This window comes from Nanorana parkeri, unplaced genomic scaffold (genome assembly GCF_000935625.1).
Source record: "Nanorana parkeri isolate BGI_ZX_2015 unplaced genomic scaffold, ASM93562v1 scaffold380, whole genome shotgun sequence".
Taxonomy (NCBI): domain Eukaryota; kingdom Metazoa; phylum Chordata; class Amphibia; order Anura; family Dicroglossidae; genus Nanorana; species Nanorana parkeri.
The window spans coordinates 1,039,685-1,064,647 of NW_017306648.1; the positions used below are offsets into that span (position 1 = coordinate 1,039,685).

The 24,963-nt window shown below is 44.7% G+C and overlaps 1 protein-coding gene across 1 annotated transcript in view; it reads right to left on the minus strand.

Annotated features, from left to right (window-relative positions):
- The window catches only part of PTPN18 (protein tyrosine phosphatase, non-receptor type 18), a 46,267-nt gene extending 21,583 nt beyond the window's left edge, over positions 1 to 24,684 (minus strand). The window contains exons 1-7 of the mRNA XM_018559156.1: positions 24,490 to 24,684; positions 14,569 to 14,677; positions 13,983 to 14,059; positions 12,441 to 12,536; positions 7,663 to 7,701; positions 7,381 to 7,449; positions 6,498 to 6,560 (exon numbers count right to left, since the gene is read on the minus strand). Coding sequence (XP_018414658.1) covers positions 6,498 to 6,560; positions 7,381 to 7,449; positions 7,663 to 7,701; positions 12,441 to 12,536; positions 13,983 to 14,059; positions 14,569 to 14,677; positions 24,490 to 24,585 — 549 coding nt within the window. The 5' untranslated portion in view covers positions 24,586 to 24,684. The remainder of the gene's footprint in view (positions 1 to 6,497; positions 6,561 to 7,380; positions 7,450 to 7,662; positions 7,702 to 12,440; positions 12,537 to 13,982; positions 14,060 to 14,568; positions 14,678 to 24,489) is intronic.
- Positions 24,685 to 24,963: the final 279 nt, after the last annotated feature.

Here is a 24,963-nt window from a genome sequence, read left to right on the forward strand (position 1 = left end):
TACACAGGCACTTGATTAATGATGTGCGTGCAATTATCCCAAGATTGTGGAGGGAAATGTGTACTCCCACTGTGTCTGCATGGTTAAAACAAGCTGATCATATCTGTGAACTGGAAGAACTTATGTTCACCATGCAAGATACATTAGAAAAGCACACGATCATGTGGCCTTGCTGGAGACCGTTCATCTATAGCTAAACATATTATAGTTAAACATTATATGTCTGAATAGACTCGAGATTAAAATATGCCATTTTGTTGGTCTTGGTCTGGCGGGCCTGTGAAGGTGGGCTGGTGGGGTGTTTGTGGTGCCATTGTAGACAGATCTGAAGCTTGGATTCGGTGGCTCCTGTCCACCTCCGGGCGCATCTTCTTCCTACCTTTTTTCCCCCCCTCTGTTTCTAGCTTCTCGCTCTATGTGTCTGGGCTCGTTACTGGGCATTCCAACATTAATTTTTATGTTTTATCCTCCTTTTCTGGTTTTTCTATGTTACCTATTCACATGCAGTATGCTCATACTGTTCTCACTGTCTGGAGATCGTAGCCCCCTTGTGGTTGCATCAAGCTGGTGGGGCAGTAATGTGATCATGTACAACCATCTTGACAGGCTTAAATCATACACGCATAGTGATTGTGTGGGGGGGTCAGAGAGTGGAAGGCTGTGTAATGGGTCCCTAATCCCTCTTCTGGTTTTCCGCATTATATGTACACTGTCTTGCTAAAGGGTATCCTGACCCTGCAAAGATCATGAAGAGGTCTTTGGAAGCAAAAAGAGGTCTAATGTGATTGTGGGGGGACATTAGAGTGTAAGCTCCTCTGTACAGAGACTGATGTGACTGTGACATTTGATTAAAATCGATGATGGAAAATGTTGTCAACGTTTTCCATCATCGATTAGTCGGCTCTAGATTAGTTGCCCCTGTTTGCGGCTGCACACGCATTGCACACTTCACGCCGCACCGCCTCTCCCAGCTCTGAAAATTTCTGAAGGCTGCCCTGCCCACGAGTACTAAGTAAAGGGCTCCCCCGAAGAGAGACCCCCAAGTGGAGGGAGGCAGAGAATCCCATAAAGGCCAGAGAATCCCCCCCCCTCAACATCAGGACGGGCCCCGTCTCTGTGGAGTAAAAAGTGCTCAATCATGCATAATAAGTGCTATAAATAAATAAGGTGCCAGGGCATAACCCTGGCAGGCCTTTCGGCCAGAGTAAAAAATTGCCCAGGCTATCCATGAGGCCTGCCCTAAAGGCATAGTGCAAAAAAAGCGAGAAGTGCCGTGACCTAGTGACAGTGAATCACAGTAGGGTCCCAAACCCAAGTGATTGTCTGGCACACCCTGGGTTCGCCACCCCCAGGGGGCACAGCACCACGGGCCTCTGCGCCTCCCGGAACCCCTAGCCAGACCAGAGGTATAGCACCCGTCCCCATCAGGAGGCATTAGTATCGAGGAAGCTCCCCCACTCAAAAAGGAGTCACCCCAACACCCACCTTGACTTCAGAGAGTACTTAGCAACCATCCTTCCCAGAACGGTCAATGCTGTTCCCCTCTGAAAACTGATAAGAACAAATACTACACTTGATCTTAGCCAAAAGGCCGAGAAGCGATATGAAATATGTTCCATTTCTTTTTTTTTTTTTAAGCCCGGGGAGCGTGCTCGAAAACGAATCCCCTGTGAACAAAAAAAGTGAAATCGTGAAATCACAACACACGTAAAAAAGTGCACAAGGGTGCTTGGTCCTTCAATAAAGAAAGGACCCAATTTCCCGACCCCCCCCGGGGCGCAAGGCTCCTGACAGGGGTTGAGATACTATGGTCCACCAACCCGAAGGCTGGCGGACCCCGATCCTTTGGGGACCTGCCGAAACAGGTCCCTCACAGTACTAGGTTGGGGGGATCCCCAAAGAGAAACCCCCCACAGGTGGGAGGAGACAGAGAACCCTATATAAGGGCACAGAATCTCCTCCCCACATCAGGAATGGGCCCCGTAGGTACCCGCACCCTCCACATCTGTGGGTAAAATTTCAATCAAAAGTGCCATCGTGCATGAGGTGCAATAAATAAATCTAAAGTGCCAGTGCACCACGCTGACAGGCCTTAGGGACCGGAGTGCAAAAATATTGCCCCAGACTAGCCACAAGGCCTGTCTAAGAGGCGTTGTGCAGAAAATGCAATAGGTGCCACGACCTTGTGTCAGTGAATTAGTGCTGGGGTCCCACACCCAGTGTAATTCTCTGGCACCCCTGCAACGCCACCTCCAGGAGGCACAGCACCCCGGGCCTCTGCCGCCCCCGAACCCTCTGGCCAGACCAAGCAAGCACCTGCTCTATCAGGAGGCCGTATACCAGGCTGTCCTCCCCTCTCACAGGAAGCAGCCCAGCACGAACCTTCACTCCAGCGAGTGCTAAGTAACCACCCCCCCGAAAGGACGGTTCTTTTCCCCACCGGAAACTGATAAGAACAGATACTACACTTGATCTTAGCCAAAAGGCCGAGAAGCGATGAAATATGTTCCATTTTTTTTTAAGCCCGTGCAACGTGCATCGAAAAACAACTTCCCCCTGTGAACAAAAAAAATCACAGCACACAAAAACATGCACAAGGGTGCTTGGTCCTTCCATAAAGAAGGGACCTACTTTCCCGCCCCCTCTCCCCCCCTCCCCCCCGGGGCACAAGGCTCCAGACAGAGGTTGAGTCTGTTGGTCCACCAACCCGAAGGCCGGGGCGCAAAAATATTCCAGACTAGCCACAAGGCCTGTCTCGGAGGCGAGGCGCAGAAAATAGCAATATGGTGTCGTGTCCAAGTGCTCAGTGAATCACTTGTGGGGTCCCACACCCTAGTGATTTTCTGATGCACCCCTGGGACGCCACCCCCAGGGGGCACAACACCTCGGGCTTCTGCAGCCCCCAACCCTCTGTCACGCCTGTTACGGACTGGGAGTACGTGGATCGCAGCAGCGGAGGCTTCTCAGGTATGGAACCCTGGTTTCACTATTAACGGAGAGTTAGGGTTCTCTAGCATCACAGCCTCAATTTAAACAATAAATGGATTGGCGAGGGTATCCCTAAAGTAAGTTAATCAACAAGCTGCGGGGTATGCCTAAAGATTAACGAATAGCAGGGCATACAAAGGCAAGACACTGTTATTTGGTATTGGTACCGTTCCCCAGTAGTAGTGGTAAGCTTTTCAAGTTGTATTTCAACACAGTCCTGAATGCAAAGTGTGCAACTGCACTCAAATACTTGCGATTTGGTGGTTTTGGAGAATGGAGGTAGCTGGGGGTAGCGGCCGTTACACCCTCCAGCCAGACCAAGCTTCGCATCTGTTCAGTCAGAAAGCCATGTACTGGGCTGTTCCCCTCTCACAGGAAGCAGCCCCACACGCTCTTTCACTCCAGCGAGTACTAAGTAACCATCCCCCGCAAGGACGGTTCTCCGAAAACTGATAAGAACAGATACTACACTTGATCTTAGCCAAAAGGCCGAGAAGCGATATGAAATATGTTCCATTTCTTTTTTTTTTTTTAAGCCCGGGGAGCGTGCTCGAAAACGAATCCCCTGTGAACAAAAAAAGTGAAATCGTGAAATCACAACACACGTAAAAAAGTGCACAAGGGTGCTTGGTCCTTCAATAAAGAAAGGACCCAATTTCCCGACCCCCCCCGGGGCGCAAGGCTCCTGACAGGGGTTGAGATACTATGGTCCACCAACCCGAAGGCTGGCGGACCCCGATCCTTTGGGGACCTGCCGAAACAGGTAAGAGAAGTGATGAAATATGTTCCATATTTTTGAGAGCCCGTGGAACGTGCATCGAAAAACAACTTCCCCCTGTGAACAAAAAAAGTGAACCGTGAAATCACAGCACACAAAAACGTGCACAAGGGTGCTTGGTCCTTCAATTAAGAAGGGACCTCGATTCCCGACCCCCCGGGGCGCAAGGCTCCTGACAGGGGTTGAGATACTATGGTCCACCTACCCGAAGGCTGGCGGACCCTGCTCCTTTGGGGACCTGCCGAAACAGGTCCCTCACAGTACTAGGTTGGGGGGATCCCCAAAGAGAAACCCCCCACAGGTGGGAGGAGACAGAGAACCCTATATAAGGGCACAGAATCTCCTCCCCACGTCAGGAATGGGCCCCGTAGGTACCCGCACCCTCCACATCTGTGGGTAAAATTTCAATCAAAAGTGCCATCGTGCATGAGGTGCAATAAATAAATCTAAAGTGCCAGTGCACCACGCTGACAGGCCTTAGGGACCGGAGTGCAAAAATATTGCCCCAGACTAGCCACAAGGCCTGTCTAAGAGGCGTTGTGCAGAAAATGCAATAGGTGCCACGACCTTGTGTCAGTGAATTAGTGCTGGGGTCCCACACCCAGTGTAATTCTCTGGCACCCCTGCAACGCCACCTCCAGGAGGCACAGCACCCCGGGCCTCTGCCGCCCCCGAACCCTCTGGCCAGACCAAGCAAGCACCTGCTCTATCAGGAGGCCGTATACCAGGCTGTCCTCCCCTCTCACAGGAAGCAGCCCAGCACGAACCTTCACTCCAGCGAGTGCTAAGTAACCACCCCCCTGAAAGGACGGTTCTTTTCCCCACCGGAAACTGATAAGAACAGATACTACACTTGATCTTAGCCAAAAGGCCGAGAAGCGATGAAATATGTTCCATATTTTTAAGAGCCCGTGGAACGTGCATCGAAAAACAACTTCCCCCTGTGAACAAAAAAAGTGAACCGTGAAATCACAGCACACAAAAACGTGCACAAGGGTGCTTGGTCCTTCAATTAAGAAGGGACCTCGATTCCCCACCCCCCCGGGGCGTAAGGCTCCTGACAGGGGTTGAGATACTATGGTCCACCTACCCGAAGGCAGGCGGACCTCGATCCTTTGGGGACCTGCCGAAACAGGTCCCACATAGTACTAGGTAGAGGACTCTCCCGAAGAGAGACCCCCCTGGTTGGGAGGAGGCAGAGAACCCTATATTAGGGTACAGAACCTCCTCCCCAGCATCGGGAATAGGCCCTGAAGGAACCTGCACCCTAAGCATTCTGTGGGTCAAATTTAAAAAACAAAAAACGTATCAAACGTGCATGAGGTGCAATAAATAAATAGTGCCAGTGCACCATGCTGACAGGCCCCAGGGGCCGAGTGCAAAAAGATTTCCCCGGACTAGCCATAAGGCCTGTCTCTGAGGCGTTGTGCAGAAACTGTAAAGTGGTGTGTGACCAAGTGCATCAGTGAGTCAAAGGGTAGGTCCCACACCCAAGTGACTTTCTGAGCACCCCTGGGATGCCACCCCCGGGGGGCACAACACCACGGGCTCTGCCGCCTCCCAACCCTCCAGCCTCGAACAAGCTTCGTATCTTCAGGAGTCTGAGCACCTTACAGAGGTCCGACTGCCAAGCGCACCCATTAACGAAGAAATATGTTCCATGGTTTACATGAAGCCACGTTTTAGGGCCCATTTTCACTGTTGTGTGAACTTGTAATACTGCCTCTTACAGGAGTAAAAAAAACAGTATTACTGAGACCTATTCTTTAGGCTTGGATGGTACCAGATTGACATATTTCTCTGAATTTTTGAAGGCTAGCCAGCCCAGATGCAAAAACATTTTTGAAAGGTCAACCTTTCCTCAAAGAGACCACTGTTGAAGTTTTAAATACGCATGTCTTTTGAAGTGTTTTGCTTCTGGTTTGCATGTGTTTTGCATGCTAAGCCATTGGAAACAATACAAACATATCAGAAGCCATTTTGTTTTATTTGGATGGGGTATGGAATGGTTAAAACACATCAGTTTTTTAATTCTGTCTGTGTCACATTACATATTTTATGTTATTAGTTTTTAAACTGACATTTCATCTTTTTTATTCTTTATATACAAACTTGTTTTACAAATAAGCATACAGTACTGGGTATAGTCACTCACAGAGCACAGCAATAGCTGTTTGCCCTCAGTCGCTCTCTCTCTCTCTGATTGAAACAACAGGGAGTTGTCTGAAGCAGGCAGGAATGGGAAGAGTGACTAATCTGGTTCAGTGGTGTAAACATTGGAACTCATACTACTAAGATCTGTAAACAGCAGGAAATAAATGACAGTAGGGATACCCTGGAAGAGAAATGCCTGAAAATACTAAGACCATTGATATGCAATATTTAATATTTACCTGGCAGAAAAATTAAAGAACATAAACATTTTAGTCTGAACCAGAATAAATAAAGAAATATATACAAAACCACTATACATTGTCTTTAAAGGTAGCCTATCACAAACTACTTGTGCAGGAAACCTTAGATTAAAGCTGTCATTCTCTAACCCCTGTACCCCTACAAAATGAAGGGCAGTGACATCTGTAGCAGTGAATCTGAACAAGCAGATCTAGAATGCACCATCAATATGAAGATTCAAAAACTTTTCCATTGACATACCCTCACCCATCCAGTTTGAGAGAGACCTATACCAGGACTTCCTACTCTCTATGAGGCAGCTGAGCTGTACACTCACCTCCTGATATACCACCTTTAGGTTCCTAAAGACCACCTCCGTATTCACAAAGACCTTCGCCACCTAACAACAAAACACAACACCTTAATGTCAAGGGAAACTATGATGGTTCTCAGTAAGTTCTATTTGGTTTTGTCTCCTAGATCTAAAATGGAAAGTAGTTTAAAGGGTATCTACACCCAAAAACAATTAAATGTATTGTAGCTTACTGGTTCTTAGATGTGGCTGATGAATTTGTTTGCACTTTTCAGGCTAGGAACATTTTCAGCAAGAACAAAAAATACCTGCCGATTTTTGCCAGAAAGGCAGTGTCCTTGTCACTTACTTACCTTGTCATTTTTTCTAATATTTTATTATAATTTTCTATAAACTCTTTTTTATATTTATACGGTGTAGGAGGAGACGCCGGCCGCAGCTCACGGCGCTCTCCTCCCGCAGCACTCGGCCGGCTATCACCGTTTCTCTCCTCCCCGCTGGGATACAGAGCAGCGCCCAGCGAGGAGGAAAGAAAGCAGGGATGTGCCGCTGCATCGGCAGGAAAATGGCACTTTTTTTTGTTTGCTTTCAGACTGTTTCTTATTAAAAATCTGTATGGAATTGTCTGATTAGAGCAAGCAGGGAGGAGGAGCAATGAATCACTGCTCTAAATCATTCACATGTGTTTTAAAATTTTAGCTTAAGCTATTGAGCTCCATCAACAACATACTTTCTTTATTCAGCAAAGAATATAAGAAAAGGCATAATGATGGTGAAAGGAACCTAAAGCTTCATCTGCTGGCTGGATGCTAAATAACAGAATATAAAATGTTTCATTGTCACCTGATTAGAAAAATACATATCAAGACATATGCTTGCTTTAATAATCACAATTCAGTATACTGACCGTGCTAACTGTGAATGGTCCGTACTGGAACGGTTCTTCATCCATCGGCCAGTAGCGTTCACATTTTTTCTGCAAAAGAGATCTCAGTCATTTAATAATAGGAGACCGAACAAAGTGTGTGGAGTCAGGACATGCATTTACTAAGCCGATACAAAAAACAGCATTAAAGAACAACTCCGGGCAAGCGACAAATTAACCCTTGCAGTGGGGTTACCTCTCTCTCTCTCATGGGGCTGGGAGTGATCTGAATTGTCTGTATAATTAGGGTCAGCAGTTACCTACCTTTCCGTGTTCCACTTCTCGACACGCCATTACTATAACCTGTAAGAAATATGACACATTGATAAAGGTGGCAAGATTCTACCATGTTGTTTCATACAATACCAAAGCGAAAACTGTAATGTACACAATGTCAGAGCTGAGCTCCAGGCAGAAATAGAAAGCCATAAACTAGTTATGTATCCATTTAATAAGGTAAAGTGTATCCAAAGCTAAAGTTCTTTTTTGTTTTAGATAGAGTATAGTAGGGTTAGATCAGGGGTGCCCACAATTGTTCGTCTGGAGACCTACTTTTCAAATGACGAGCTCAATGAGATCTAACAGCGAAAAAAACAGCTTTATTTAGAAAACAAGCACATTAAAATCGTTACTGGGACTATTGCCTCTCTCTCTCTCCTTTCTCTGTTGTCTCTCTCCGGGCCGGTTCACACCACAAAGTCTGCATTCCAGAGCGTTCGGCCTCTGCAAGATGGCTAGCTCCCTGCGTTGGGGGGCGGGATGGGGCGTGGCAATGCATTGAAGTCAATGGCACCGCAGCCACACACCCCCGCCCCAGTGCGATCGCCCGAACCCGGAACGTAGGCACATTAGTCCCTGCATTCTGGTCCAATGCAATCTGCAAAAATGCTGCTAAAACTATTTTTGCAGATCGCACTGGACCGGAACGCAGCCACTAATGTGCCTGCATTCCGGGTGCGGGCGATCGCACTGCGGGCGGGGGCCGCCGGCTTGCATTCCAGTGCGTTCCAGAGGCCGAACACTCCGGAACGTAGACTTTGTGGTGTGTACCGACCCTCTCTCTCTGCTGTCTCTTCTCTCTCTGCTGTCTCCTCTCTCTCTGCTGTCTCCTCTCTCTCTCTGCTGTCTCCTCTTTCTCTGTGCTGTCTCCTCTCTCTGCTCTCTCTGTGCTGTCTCCTCTCTCCCTCTCTCTCTGTTGTCTCTTCTCTCTGCTGTGGCTGCTATCTCTCTTCTCTCTCCTGGCTGTCTTTCCTTACCTGCATTGCAGCAGCTTCCCGGGTCTCCTCTCAGGTGCGGTGTCCTGTCCTCCCACGGTGCTTGTGTGACCGAATGTGCAGACAGGGAGAGGTGTCCCGCCCCTTCCTGTTTGGAGCGTCTGACACATTTAGCCGCACGAGCACCGCTGGAGGGAGCTCAGGTAAGTGAGCCGATCACGATCTACCAGTGTTCGCTTTGCGATCGACTTAATGAGCACCCCTGGGTTAGAGCTTCTGTTGTTATATCCCTGCTGGGGAGATTCACCCTCTCTGTTTGTCCTGGTGATTATTGTTGCCGCAACAGAATGTGATGCAAAATCCAAAAATTTACAGTTGCCAGAGCAGGAGGCCAGGAGATGTTTTCTGATGTCACAATCTTGACAGAGGTTTTTACCATTCCCTACTCTATCTAAAAAAAAAAAAAAGTTTTAGCTTTAGATATACTTTCATTTTTTTTTTTTAAATACAGCTAGTATAAGTACCTGGATTTGGTGATTATTTTAGCTTCTTGTAATAATCTACAAAACAAGCCCAGACTGGGGAGGCAGGGTCAGCACTGCTCATGTCTGTTATGATGGGTTTTGGGATTGTGTTGATGAGCAAATGCTTTCAGGCTCATTTTGCTTGCATTGAAGATCAGTTTAAGTCTTCGCAGTTCAGGTGAGTATTACTCTCTTTTTTTTAGCACCTTGACAAAAACAAGCAGTTAACCCTTGCAGAGCGGGGGGTAGCCCCACTGCAAGGATTAATACAAGTTTTGTCCAGAGTTCTTCTTTAACCTTCTTCTAAGCCACATCAACCTGTTGGAAGCTGCTCTTGCATTCTCATGACCTTGTATAGGGAGAGAAGCAGTTCTAATGGGAACTATAGCTCATTAACACTTGCCCTTAGCCAGACAAGACTCTATTTCTTGGCCCAGTGCTGTCAGTCTACCACTGTGAACATGCTTACTGGAGTGGTAGAACACTGGAATGATCTCTGTCTGCTGTTGCCTATTACTTATCCAATCAGCAGGCTGGGAGTTGGTCAATGACAAAGCTGGATTGCTTAAAATAATCTGTACCAAGAAAAACACAGCTACTGCCATTTCCGACCTTCTGAGATGCTAGCAAACCAAATGTCTCCAACCTCAATAGGTTCTGATTTCCTCAGCATGAATTAGAGTGCAGCAAGCAAGGTCACAGTAAAGTCAGAACTTCTGATCTGCATACTGTTTCCAGGCTGGTGAATCAAAACATATTGAAGCCTTTGGATTGGTTTGACATCCATGATTTAGACATTAATTTGACATCACACTCACTTTCTGCTACAACAGAATCTCTCAAACTGGTACACAGACATAACACATTTTAATACTGTAGAATGGGGAAGGGATAGAACATCTGACAATGTTTTTATTGCGGTCTGTGCTTTCCTGCATAGATGACAACTACTCCTCCTATTTCTTATACTGGTGTCACAGGGAGAGGAAGTGAAAAGCTCGCCATTAGGGTCACAGAAAGAAACAAACCCTAATAAGTTTTAATTCTTTCCCACAGCATCCAAAACAGAACTAAAACAAAATTGATTGAAGTTGGGCTTAAATTAAAGAGGAAGTTGACGGCACGAGGTACTGTATATGAGCTTATAAACCAGGAAACTTTCCTATGTGCTAGTTATTTTTGTAAACAAGGTTGTCATTTATTTTTTTGTGAAGAAACCACAATGCAAATATACAGTACATGGTAATAGTCATATCGGAACTAATAAAGGAGGAAGTTTAAGAAGCGTATACAAAGTCCAGGAGGCCTGTTACAGTGATAAAGGAAACCTGTATTGAAAGAGATAGAGTGTTTTGCCATTGTTAATCCACTTCTGAAAATGCTAGTTTTCTGGCTTCCTAGTTTTCCTGTCCATGCAGGATTGCAAGACAGTGACTGACCATGTACTGAAGTAATTGGATCTACATGACAGTCAAGCAATCTGCATTTTCAGAAGTAGAGATCAGCAGCAATTGTAGCCTCCATTTTCCTCTCTGCACAGGTTCCTTTTAAAGTAAAACTATCAAAAAGCTGTGCAATTAAAAAAAAAAAACACATAGGCAGAGGATGCCATCATAAAGGACCAATAGGGGAATGCGGAAGGTGGGGCTAACCGTTTACAGGGACAGTTTAGCTTGAATTGCCAGGGTTGTGACAAGTTCACAAACCTGTACTTTGATCATAGTAGGCAAACTAACATACTTGTTTTTAAGGAGGCCCCATAGGAAAGCTGTACTCACTTTCCACATGCTTTCCACTAGCAGAGAGCCCTGAAATTCCCTCTTTCTGAAAATCTAAACCTGCACAGGGCTCAGCAAACTCCTCCCCATTCCCATGTGACAGCACTCAGAATTGGACAGTTTCACATGTTCCATACCCTGTAGAGGTGTAGCAAGATCACGAGGCGCCCGGGGGCAAGTCTTTCATTAGCGACCCCCCCCCCATCCCCCCACAAACCAAACCATAGTTCAATCGTGATACACACGATCCATGCAGTCTGAAGGATGGAGGGCCACAGACTGATAGAAGGGGGGTCCGGTAACCTGCAATGTTACCAGGGCCCCCCAAGTGGCGAAATGCTAGGGCCCCATCACAGCTGCAGCTGCTGTGACCCTGGTAGTTTTGCCACTGTATAGAGGACTACAAATCCAAGCAATACATTGTGCAGCAATGCAGAATACCACCAGCTTTAGAGGACTATAAATCTCAGCAATACATTATACAGCAATGCAGAATAATATCACCAGCTAGAGAGGACTACAAATCTCAGCAATACATTCTACAGCAATGCAGAATACCATCATCTATAGAGTACTGGTGCTGGGTCCCGTACCCTGGTCCACGGTGCCAGGGTGCTCTGGGTCAGTTCCTGGGCACACTGGTTGAACACGGCCCACACCTGCTCTTCACTAACAGGCTGCTCCTAGGTATTCATGAAAATGTTCCCACATCCCCGTGCAAAAATTGCCCTTTTGCCACCCTTCCCCCCTGGATCTCCCACTGACCGAACCTTCATACCCAGCTATGGGGTATAGAGCTCACCTGATTTCTCATCTCAGCTATGGGGTACAGAGCTCACCTGATCTCCCATCCCAGCTATCGGGTACAGAGCTCCCCTGACCTTCAATCCCAGCTATGGGCTACAGAGCTCACCTGATCTCCCATGCCAGCTATGTGGTACAGACCTCACCTGACTTCTCATCGCAGTTATGGGGTACAGACCTCACCTGACCACCCATCCCAGCTATAGATTACAGAGCTCACCTGACTTCTCATCCCAGTTTGGGGTACAGAGCTCACTTGACTTCTCATCCCAGCTATGGGGTATAGAGCTCACCTGACCTCTCCCCCTGCGATCCTCCTGCTGCTGCCACTGATGTTAGCCTTGGGCGGCTTTCTACTCGTAACTATGCCCACATCTCTCTTCTCCCCCCAAAGGCCTATGTGTCCACTGAGCCCCCGGCTCTCCCCCTGCCACTGTGCCACCTCTTTCAACTGCCACCACCATCTCTGTGTCCACTTACCCCCACTTGCTCTTCCACTGGCACTGTACCCACCTCTCTCCTCTCCCACCACCAGCTCTGTGGCCACTGACCTTCCCCTCCAGCTCTTCCCCTGCCACTGTACCCACCTCTCTCACCTCAATCTACCTCTGTGTCCACAATGTTGGCTTCACCTTGCCTGGCTTTGGTAAAGGTTTGGTACAATTATTAGGTGTATAGTCGTCAATTCTGCAAATGTAGATCAGTTAGTTTAGAAACCTTACCTTAACCTGGTACTGCCAAATCATTCTCCAAAAGTCCCCCACTGTGTGGCTCAGTGGCCCCTGTGTGGCGATATATCGGGGCTGATTGTCCACACCCTGTAGAAAAATGAATATTATTAAAGTGGACCTTTACACAACTTCCCAAGTCTGCATATCTAAATGTATGACATGCCAAAATATACAGCAACAGTAATTAAAAAAACAAAAAACAGTACTTTATATCCTTGAATGCAATCTTTAGGCTCCAGGGACATCACTGTACCTAAACGCACCTAGGTGCACTCTAGGAGAACGTCAGGATTGACATGTTGATCATATGACTTTGTTTCCTTCTTTCTTTCTTGGTCTGCGTTGAAAGAATTACTTTTCTTAACCTCACTGGCGGTCTGATTATTTATTTATTTTTTTCCTTTTTTTTGTTCTTTTTTTCCCCGTTATTTTTACTTTTAAAATTCCTGCCGGTTCCACCCCCTTGCGACGCGGACGCTCGCAAGGGATGGAACCCGGGAGACGAATGCCGGCATCGGCCTGGAGGACACAGCGCGGCTCGAAGGACAAGGTAAGTAACGCTACGCTGTAATACCGAGTGTGGTTCGGTGTTACCGCTTATGATACTGAAAATTAACCCCGAGCCATACTCGGGATTACCGCCAAGGAGATTAAAGGTTGTTGTAAATTAAAAATAAAAGGAATAATAAAAGATTATGCGCTGTCTGCACTTACAATTGTCCCCTGCAAAGACCCACAAATACCTGTTGATCAGCTACTGAAGTCCACCCAATGCCTGTGATGGGGTGGCAACAATGCTGCACTGCTCCTGAATTCAGGAAAAGCATAGTTACCATTCTCATGTGGGCTATGCTTGCTTCTACTACAGTGGGATAACAGGATGTTGCAGGGTTTTGTGGCTATCAGCATTGTCACTGTTGATATACAAGCCTGTGGCTTGTCAATCAGCACCTAGCCTCACCTAGTCCCACCCACTGCTTTCTGGACTAATAGCATTGCCTCTGTTGCTCAAACCCTCCTACTGTGAGCTTGGGGAGCACGTGAACTACAAATGAAGAAGAATTTGGCACGGTCGGAGGAGGTGAAGGAAGTTTTTAGTTTACTTTATGAAGCTTGTGCATCACAAAGTAACTGGATTTCATAATTGTTTTGACTGTCATAAGGGAGCCTTTAGTTGTCCATTAGAAGAGCTTTCAGAACCCTCAGGAGCCATATTACTAATGCCTTCCTAATTGGCCCCAATGCATTTTGCCTAATTAGGGAGATTTTGGCGAAATTCCTTAATTTTCGCACAAATTGTTCTGAGGCATAAAATCTAAATTTCGCTAATCCCTACTAAATCTGAAAAAAAAAATACAGTACATCTGATTCCAAGTCTACCTTATTGTGATTCCTGTGGAAAGAATGACTGATAATAAAAATGTATTAAAATATTAGATTAGGGATGAGGGTAGCACTTGCATCAAGCTGACTACTGAACAAGATCTTTTTAAAAGTGACAGGTTGTTTTTCCCAACAGCAGTTGGTCATCACCTGTATGAAGCTTGCATTAATATAGTCTGAGCCAACTTCTTCTGCGAGAAATGTGATGGGAACCCGCGTCTGATCATCTGCAACAAAAAACAAAGTAGTAAGTAATGGTAAGTGCTCCCACACGAGCAGACTGAGGCCTTGTTCACACCAAGTGCGTTCCAGGAGCTGAGCAGAGCAGTTACAGACCGGAGCAAAACTGCGTCCAATGTATTCCAATGGTATTTTTTAGCTCCAGTTCACAACGCAGCGTTCCGTTCCAGAGCAGGGAAAAAAACTGCAGTAGGCCCTATTTTAACTGCTCTGGAACGCATGCAAACGCATCAAAAACGCATGCAAACGCCCTGGAACGCACTGAAAGCCCATTTTAAACTAAAAAAAAAATACATTTTTTTAAAAACCAAAAACGGCCCGGAACGCTTAAAAAAACGCGGCACAACCCACTGCACTGCGTGTGCAGAAACTCATGCAGATCTGCTCTGCATTTGGTGTGAACAAGGCCTAAGAGTTAGGCTCAGTGGGCCTGTGTCTAGGGCCATCTGGATCAGTTGATTTCTTCTTTCCCTGTAGATTCTTGTCTTATACTCACATGGAAGAATGTCTTTGTATCGATTCTTCTTTAGGTTCTCCTGGCTTCCCCCTGCCTCCGTGAAGTAATTGTTGTCCTGCTTGAAAGCAGCAGATCGATTCCTAATTTCCTGCAAAACAGCAGAATAAAGTAAATAAGAACCCTTCCTTTGTAGGACACTTTTTACCTGCTGCAGGTTCTGGCATTTGTTTTAGGCAACTGGCCGCCTTCCTAGCTCAATGCTTTGGCTCCTGGTATGCCAATATTCTGTAACTGAACCTGCAGAAATGCAGCCAGCATGTTGCCTGATGGAAAACTTAAAATGCAACTGATGCCAACACTTTTTTTTCTAGTTTTGGATAGAGTGGAGAGGGATTACAACTCCCATCAGGTTTTTATTGCTGTCTGTGTCTCTGTGAAGCTGGCCATACACCTATAGATTATCTGCAGATTTTCTGTGGTCAGATGGAAAAAGTGCAACAGATTCCTCCATCTATGCTAAACTGTGTGGATGGAGGGATCTCCCACTGGGCCAAGCTCCAGTATCTTGCTAGTCGGCCCCACTGGCTCTCAAACTACCTGAACAATGCCTGCATCCAATCAGATTGTTCAGGTGTTTTGAGAGCCAGTGGGGCCGACTAGCACGATACTGGAGCTTGGCCCAGTGGGAGATTCCTCCATCCACACAGTGTATCGTAGATGGAGGAATCTGTTGCACTTTTTCCATCTGACCATAGAAAATCTGCAGATAATCTATAGGTGTATGGCCAGCTTTAGGGAGATTGACCCTTTCTCCTGGTGATCATTATCACTAAAAGTGAAAGTCAAAGAAAATCGCAAATATTGGGTTGTCAGCAGAACACGAATAGATGGAAAATCTTCCAATGGGGACACAAGTTCAGGGGACGCTGCTAGCCACCAGGGGTTTCCCTCTATTTTGGGGGATTTCCTCATAATTCCTGTTGTGGCTATCAGACAGGAAGTAAAGGGAAATATCCCCAATGGGACAAAAAAAGTTGACAGGTTATAACACTCCTTTACTCTGCCCAAAGCTAAAAAAAGTTTTGGTTCAGTTCTACTTTAATATTTTTACATTTTCCAACATGGCGAAAATTGTCCCATACATGATTGTTATGTTTAGCCATATGTTTGTATAATCAGGTAGTTTATTTCAGTTGCCCTGTGACTCAATTTAGCTCAGCTAAGCTTTCTGTAAGGGATTGGAAGAGTGATCTTACTTTCTTGGAGGAAATCACTACCCAACTCTTCCTATGGACTTCTCCAAAATCCGCTTGAAAAAGGAACCTTTGCATACCAAGAAGTGCACTGCTATTTCCCAGGAGGAAAGTTACATCTTTCAGGATACTGCTAAGGCACAATTAACATTTCTAGATGTATCCCATGAGATGGCAAATCTTCACTATGGGCTACAGTAAGAGGGCTGTACATCCTGGCTCAATTCTCTTGCCGGAAGGGACAGGTGCACCATATAGCTGCATGCAGCCAGCCTGTACTAATCAATGACAGGATAGCTGAAGAGACGGCTGTATGGGTATGTACGCAAATCCCACTGTTTACATGCGTACATGAAATGACGCACTACCCAGAACTCCAGTGCAGTCAGTGTATAAGATATGGTACGCATGTAAACAGTGGGATTTGTGTACATACCAGTACAGCCTTCTCCTTACCAGAACCCTAACATTTTAATCTAAGCCCTAAATGAACCCTTAAATTAAGTCTATGTAAAGGCAAATGTTTTCTAATATTTTGGATGAAGTGGGGAAGAATTAGACCTTCTGTCAAGTTTTTATTGCTGTCCGTGTCCCTGCTCGGATGATTCACCCCTTTCTATTTGTCCCTGTAACCAACTGTCACTGAGAAAGAAAGAAACCCGAAATTTTAGATTTGTCGCCAGAACAGGAGATGAGGATAAATCATCATCAATCGGACAAATGTTCTGGTTTCTAAGACGATAATTCCGCTCACTTTGGGCAGATTTCCTCTAATATCCTGTTGTGTCTCCCAGAAAGGAAAAGAAGGGAAATCTCCCCAGGGGACACAGGCAGCAAAATAATAACCTGCTATGGGTTTAACTCTTCCCTATTGTATCCAAAATGAAAACAAAACATTTTCCAAATTTTACATTTTGTTTTGGGGAAGAATCAAGGCAGTAAGTGTTAGAAAATCTCCTCAATGTAGTCTGTGCCTTCCTGTACTGATGACAGCCGCTCCCTTCATTTCTTGTGTGGTGGGGTGTAACAAGGACAGAAAGAGAGGAAAATTGTAATTCTTCCCCAATCTATCCAAAACAACTGGTTAGAGTTTTGGCGTAAACTAACTCTGAAACTTAAAGTGACATTAAACCCTCAGATTTTATAACATAAACCAATACTGTAATGTGCGCCTTACTGTAATCCATGGTAGTTTCCCTTCTCTTTGCTGCTCTTCCTTTTAAATCCTCATGTCTTCTCATGCTGGGCAGAACTTCTGTTTTGCAGCAGACTGCCTTGTCTCTGAAATGGATACATGGTGTCTGTGTATACGTTTGCAACCTGAGCCAGCACTACAGGAAGAGGCAGTCAGCTGCAAAGGGAAGTTCTCCCTCAGCATAAGAAGACATGAGGATTTAAAAGGAAGAGCAGCAAAGAGAAGGGAAACAACCATGGATTACAGTAAGGCACACATTACAGTATTGGTTTATGTAAAAAAATCTGAGGGTTTAATGTCACTTTAAGTCTTATCACCTAATCTCACTCTAACCTAAACCCCACCCTAAAAATAAAGCCTTAGAACAGAACCTTAATCCTAAAAATTAACCTAATGCTTAACCCAAAAATTCAACCCCAACCTTAACACCAACTATAGTCTTAACCTAACCCTTTAACCCGAATACTAAGGGTGTCATAACCAACCGGTCCAGAACAAATATAGATGAGTTCACTTCACTTTAGGTCACTGCAGTCTTTATTCACTTGTTCTAGACCAATGACTCGGAAAGTACTGAACCCAGCAACATTCAAACAACTGTCTATATTAGGATGCTGGATGCAAATTTAACTTCTCACAAGTTCTCCTGCAGTTTCAACTTAAAATTAAAATTAAATGCACAGCGATAGGGAACACAGTGGCTTAGTGGTTAGCACTTTTGCCGAGTATCACTCGGGTCCTTGGTCCAAATGCCGGTCCTGACTCTATCTGCATGGAGTTTGCATGTTCTCCCTGTGCTTGCGTGGGTTTCGTCCCATATTCCAAAGACATGCTGGTAGGGTAAATGACCCTAGTATGTATGTGAGTGTATGCATGCATATGAGATAGGGGCATTAGATTGTAAGCTCTTTCAGGGCATGGACTGGTGAGAATGTGCACTATAAAAGTACTGTGTAAATCATCGGTGTTATAGAAAAATAGTAAATAAATAATCAAACAATGCCTATGAGTGGTTTGATTTTTCATAGATCCCTTTGAAATATTTACAGAAACCGATAACTGAATGATTGGTTTTAAACGTTTGTGTAAGGCATAAGACATTGGTGGTTGATTCATCCTGCAGCCATCATCCCAAAACTGAACTGGCTCTACATATAAATACACAGTGACCTATGAAAAGAAAATTGGACAACAAGAAATGTGGTTGTGTCATCTGTACAGGCCAGACAGGTTGCAGCAGTCATTTTTCCACTGAATGTTAGCAAGTTAAACTAGACTTTGTATCGGCTGTTATTGTAGGAATGCCAACACCAAAATCTGTCATAGAAATCAGTGAACAGACATACATACCATCTCAAGGATAGATTGGGAGGCTGCCATTTGATGGCCACCTTAACACACCCTAGTTACTGGCTACCCCAGAGTTAGCACCGTTTCCTCTATTCTTTTTGTATGAACTCAACTATATCTTCATCATATATCCATTTCCAAGGGCTTGTTATAGCTTTTTGAAGTGCATCTTTAGCTGGCCATACATCTATAGATTATCTGCATGGTCAGATGGAAAAAGTGCAACAGATTCCTCCATCCACGCTAAACTGTGTGGATGGAGGAATCTGCCACTGGGCCAAGCTGCAGTATCTTGCTAGTCGGCCCCACTGGCTCTCAAAATACCTGAACAATGCCTGCATCCAATCAGATTGTTCAGGTATTTTGACAGCCAGCGGGGCCGACTAGCAAGATACTGAACCTTGGCCTAGCGGGAGATTCCGCCATCCACACAGTTTAGCGTACTGTAGATGGAGGAGTCTGTTGCACTTTTTCCATCTGACCATAGAAAATCTGCAGATAATCTATAGTGTATACAGGGCCGGATTTCCCACAAGGCCAACCAAGGCCCGGCCTCGGGGCAGCAGGGGTGTGGAATTCCCATCTCCCGAAGCTTAAGTGTCATTTTATAGATATAACTGAAGGGCACAGAGGGAAAATAGAAAGTGACCATTTAGCTGGTGTCTTATCTGCCAGTCACAAAATTCCCCATTCGAAGCTTACCCTCAGCTGCTGGAAAGTGATCAGTAGTACCTTTAGGTCAGGTGACAGCACATGGAGACCGCACACAAGCTGACAACCAGCATGTTTACTGGAGATGTTTGTCATGGTAGATGTGCTGCTTTGACAGATGACATCAATCACGGAACCCTGTCCTTGTCTGTTTATTGCAGCACATTAAAACACGTGAGCAGTGTGTACAATCAGAGGAATGAGGACAGGTGAGGCACACTGAGTGAACAAGCAGTGCTTGGGGGGAAGAATTTCGTAGCAGAAGGTGTTTCATGATAAAATTGTCAGTTTCCACCTCTAAAAGACAGCCGCACCCGGCGGATTTTGCTCAACCCAGTGGCAACCCAGTGAGTAAATTCTTTTTTTACTGTTACAGTGAAAAACATTTTTTCAGTATTATTAATGTTTTTTTTAGTGACGCGGATACATAGTGTACAGTTGTGCTCATAAGTTTACATACCCTGGCAGAATGTATGATTTCCTGGCCATTTTTCACAGAATATGAATGATAACACGAAAACCTTTCTGTCACTCATGGGTAGTGTTTGGCTGAAGCCATTTATTATCAATCAACTATGTTTACTCTTTTCCATTCATAATGGCAAAAGAAACTACCCAAATGACCCTGATCAAAAGTTTACATAACCTGGTGATTTTGGCCTGATAACATGCACGCAGGTTGACACAAAGGGGTGTGAATGGCTATTAAAGGGAACCATCCTCACCTGTGATCTGTTTGCATGTAATCAGTGTGTGTGTATAAAAGGCCAATGAGTTTCTGGCCTGCTGACAGACCCTTGCATCCTTCATCCAGTGCTGCACTGACGTGTCTGGATTCTGAGTCATGGGGAAAGCAAAAGAATTGTCAAAGGACCTGCGGGAAAAGGTAGTTGAACTGTATAGAACAGGAAAGCGATATAAAAAGATATCCAAGGAATTGAGAATGCCAATCAGCAGTATCAAACTCTAATCAAGAAGTGGAACATGAGGGGTTCTGTTGAAACCAAACCACAGTCAGGTAGACCAACCAAACTGTCAGCCACAACTGCCAGGAAAATTGTTCGGGATGCAAAGAAAAACCCACAAATAACTTAAGGTGAAATACAGGACACTCTGAAAACATGTGGTGTGGCTGTTGCAAGATGCACAATAAGGAGGCACTTGAAGAAAGATGGGCTGCATGGTCGAGTCGCCAGAAGAAAGCCATTACTACCCAAATGCCACAAAGTATCCCGCTTACAAAACGCCAAACAGCACAGAGACAAGCCTCATACCTTCTGGCACAAAGTCATTTGGAGTGATGAGATCAAAATTGAGCTTTTCGGCCACAACCATAAACGCTACATTTGGAGAGGAGTCAACAAGGCCTATGATGAAAAGTACACCATTCCTACTGTGAAACACGGAGGTGGATCGCTGATGTTTTGGGGATGTGTGAGCTACAAAGGCACAGGAAAGTTGGTCAGAATTGATGGCACGATGAATGCAGTATGTTATCAAAAGATACTGGAGGACAATTTGCATGCATCAGTCTGGAAGCTGCGCATGGGACGTACTTGGACATTCCAACATGACAATGATCCTAAACACAAGGCCAAGTCGACCTGTCATTGGCTACAGCAGAATAAAGTGAAGGTTCTGGAATGGCCATCTCAGTCTCCTGACCTCAATATCATTGAGCCACTCTGGGGAGATCTCAAACGTGCAGGTCATGCAAGACAGCCCACAAATTTACATGACCTGGAGGCTTTTTGCCAGGAAGAATGGGCAGCTTTACCATCTGAGAAGATAAAGAGCCTCCTCCACACATACCACAAAAGAGTTCAAGCTGTCATTGATGTTAAAGGGGGCAACACACCGTATTAAGAACTGGGGCAAGTAAACTTTTGATCAGGGTCATTTGGGTAGTTTCTGTTGTCATTATGATTGGAAAAGAGTAAACACAGTTGAATGATAATAAATGGCTTCAGCCAAACACTACCCATGAGTGACAGAAAGGTTTTCGTGTTATCATTCATATTCTCTGAAAAATGGCCAGGAAATCATACATTCTGCCAGGGTATGTAAACTTATGAGCACAAGTGTATATGACTTTATTTCTAAATTGTTCATGTTTTTATCATCATATATTACTGGGAAATTGTCTCTCCAGTTTGGCCCCTCCATACAAAACCCAAATGACTTCCAGATCCACCCAGATCCTGCTCCTCACAAGACTACCTTCTCTTTTCCCTACTAGTCACCCCCTCACACTCTTGCCTTCAGGGCTCTACATCAGCCCTTCCTTCCTCTGGAATCCCTTTTCATGAGCCATATGACACTCCCCAAACCTTAAAACATTTGGAAGTAACCTTACAACTCACCACTTGCAGCAAAAATAATAATATAGTCTAACTTAAGATATTTTCTGACCTGCCAATACTTCCTTTTCCACTATCTAACAAGGGACATGCTGTCTCTATGTACAACTTACTGATCCAACACTGCTTCCTTCTGCACTATCTGACACACTGCCTTCTTATATACAACTTACTGATCCAACACTGCCTCCTCCTCCACTATCTGACAAGGTATACACTGTCTCCTTATATACAATTTACTGATCTGCCACTTCTTCCTCCTCCACTCTCTGACAAGGTACACACTGTCACCTTACCGTGTTTCCCCGAAAGTAAGACCTACCCCGAAAATAAGACCTAGTGTCTTTTTTCGTGAAAAAAAAAAGACACTGTCTTATTTTCGGGGAAACACGGTATATACAACTTACTGATCCCGCACTGCTTCCTCCTCCACTATCTAACAAGGTACACACTGTCACCTTACCGTGTTTCCCCGAAAGTAAGACCTACCCCGAAAATAAGACCTAGTGTCTTTTTTCGTGAAAAAAAAAAGACACTGTCTTATTTTCGGGGAAACACGGTATATACAACTTACTGATCCCGCACTGCTTCCTCCTCCACTATCTAACAAGGTACACACTGTCACCTTACCGTGTTTCCCCGAAAGTAAGACCTACCCCGAAAATAAGACCTAGTGTCTTTTTTCGTGAAAAAAAAAAGACACTGTCTTATTTTCGGGGAAACACGGTATATACAACTTACTGATCCCGCACTGCTTCCTCCTCCACTATCTAACAAGGTACACACTGTCACCTTACCGTGTTTCCCCGAAAGTAAGACCTACCCCGAAAATAAGACCTAGTGCTATCTTCGGGGATTTCTGTAATATAAGACCTACCCCGAAAATAAGACCTAGTGTCTTTTTTCGTGAAAAAAAAAAGACACTGTCTTATTTTCGGGGAAACACGGTATATACAACTTACTGATCCCGCACTGCTTCCCCGTCCACTCTCTGACAAGGTACACACTGCCACCTTATATACAACTTACTGATCCCGCACTGCTTCCTCCTCCACTATCTGACAAGGTACACACTGTTACCTTAAATACAACTTACTCATCTGCCACTGCTTTTTCCTCCACTATCTGTCTCCTTATATACAACTTACCAAACCAGCACTGCTTCCTCCATTACTATCTGACAATGCACACATTGTCTCCTTATATACAACTTACTGATTCAGCACTGCTTCCATCTCCGTTGTCTGACACGGAACACAATGTTTCATTAATTATAACTTACTGATTCTGCATTGCTTTCTCCTCCACCATCTAGCAAAGTACACACTGTTACATTATATATATGGCTTACTGACCCAGGGCTGCTTCCTCCTCCACTATCTAAGGCACACACTGCCACCTTATATACAGGGTACTTATCCAACACTGCTTCCTCTTCCACTATCTGACAAGACACACAATCTCACCTAACAAACGCCTTACGCATTATGTAATATTTTTATCATAGCTTTTCTATTGTATCTTGTTATTGCTGTATATGTTTTTGCTATGCAGCTACTGTAGTACTTACCATAGAATTCCCTACACAGATTCATCACTGTGTGTTAATTCTCTCTGCTATAAGATCTCCAGGGGTTTCCCCTACACGCTCTGGTATCCATGATGAGTGGAACATACAGGCAGGATTAATGTTTGGATAATTTGCAAGACATCATACATATACTTGCCTCCATCCTGTCCTCCTGAAGAAGTCCACAAAACGCGTCAAGGAAAGATCAGGTCCTCTTTCCATCATACAATTGTTCAGTGTACTAGACGTATCATATCTTGGTTAATATATTAAGATGCGTTTTTAAAAAAACCAGTGGGTCTAGATGGAGGTTAGCAGAGAGGTTGGAAATTTTGACAAAGTATACACTATGTCATAATTCTATGAAGAATTTAACGTGTGTATCTGAATAAACGTCATTGTTTTACAAGAATCTATGTTCATGGACCATTTCCCTGTACCTATAAAAACCCTTCTAGTTTTTACTGTGTGTCCTAGAAAAATGGTGTAGTTTAAATAAAACTGTAAGGAGATATAGGATGAATTACTTCTCGTGGATTCCTGTATAAATTCCAAAAAGTCCTGGATCAGCTATATGCCAGGGTCTGAGAGATAACATCATGCTCAGCTTAGTTTTTCTGCTGCTAAAGGTTCAGGAAAGACAAATAAGAAGAGACTGCCTGCCTATCAGCGTGCAGGAGACTATGTAACAACTGAAGCAAAATTCAGTTATAGTGAGTGATATCATGAAAACATGTATCCAACAGGATGTGGCCGATTTAACGTGTAAGAGTTCGTGGGCAGATGAGTAGATCTACAGGCGATGTAAAAAGTGGCAATTATTAGACCCAAGCATGTTATTTTTTATCTATCCAATAAAAAGCAGCAGGGCTACCACTATGATAAATACCTACAATAGCTATAAAGAAATATAAGTAGAATTACACAACAGAACCCATGTGCATTGTTATTTGTAGCCTTGGATTCATCCCCAGATGCTCCATCCAAAATGACCCATCATCCTCTCTAATTTTTGCCTGCATGAGATACTATAATGCGATAATAGGCTGTGTCACCAAAAAGTAAATGGTCTGTGAGAGTTTACAGATCAGCAGCCGGCAGTTCTATTTGTTTTGGGCTATCTGTCACTTGTAAAAGCTTTCACCACATAGGGGTAGACAGGCCTCCATGCAGCCATTCACTAGAGGGTGAAGAAACACAAATAAACAGAGAAGGCTTCAATGATAATGAGGGATTAAATAAATCTGCCAATAATGCAGTCTTTATTTTTTAACTATTAAAGCTCAATGGGTAACTGCAAGGGTTTTTTTTTTACCCCAGGAATACTGAAGAAGTAGAACTCCTTCAAGCAACAATAAATTACACTACAGATCAGTGTTTTCATATGATAGTAGCATTCACTTTTCAGAGGTGGAAGAGTAACATTGGCTAGAGGGATCTGGGAAAGCAGAACAACAGTTTCAGGTCTTTTTTTTGCAATTTGCTAAAATGAAAAGCAGAACAATGTAAGTGGACACTCACCTGAAATTCCTTTACCATGGGGTCTTCACCCAGCTTGTACTTAGCACTCTCCACCCTGGCCAGGAAGCCCCGGAGGTTGTCTGCCACCTGACTCATGGCGACCTCCTACCCACAGCCCACCTGGGTCACCACTCTGTAGAGGGAAACACGGAGCAGAATGAGGAAGTATCCAAAGGTGGAATATGTCAGAGCAGCCACTCCTCCTGTCGTTGTCCCACACCCCTCCCTTGTCAGGCCGGCATAACCAGAGCAACACCTAGACTACAGGTACCTGGAGAGCAGAGAGGGAGTATGAGGAAGAAAGAGACAGTGGAAGAAAGAGACAGAGAAGAGATGAAACAGATTTCGAGAAAGGGAGAGAGCAAAAGAGAGACAAGAGGGAGAGAGGGAAAGAAAATGGAATAAGCAAAATAGAGAGAAAGAAAGAAAATGGGGAGAAAAAGAGAGAGAAGAGGGAAAGAAAGAGAGAGAAGG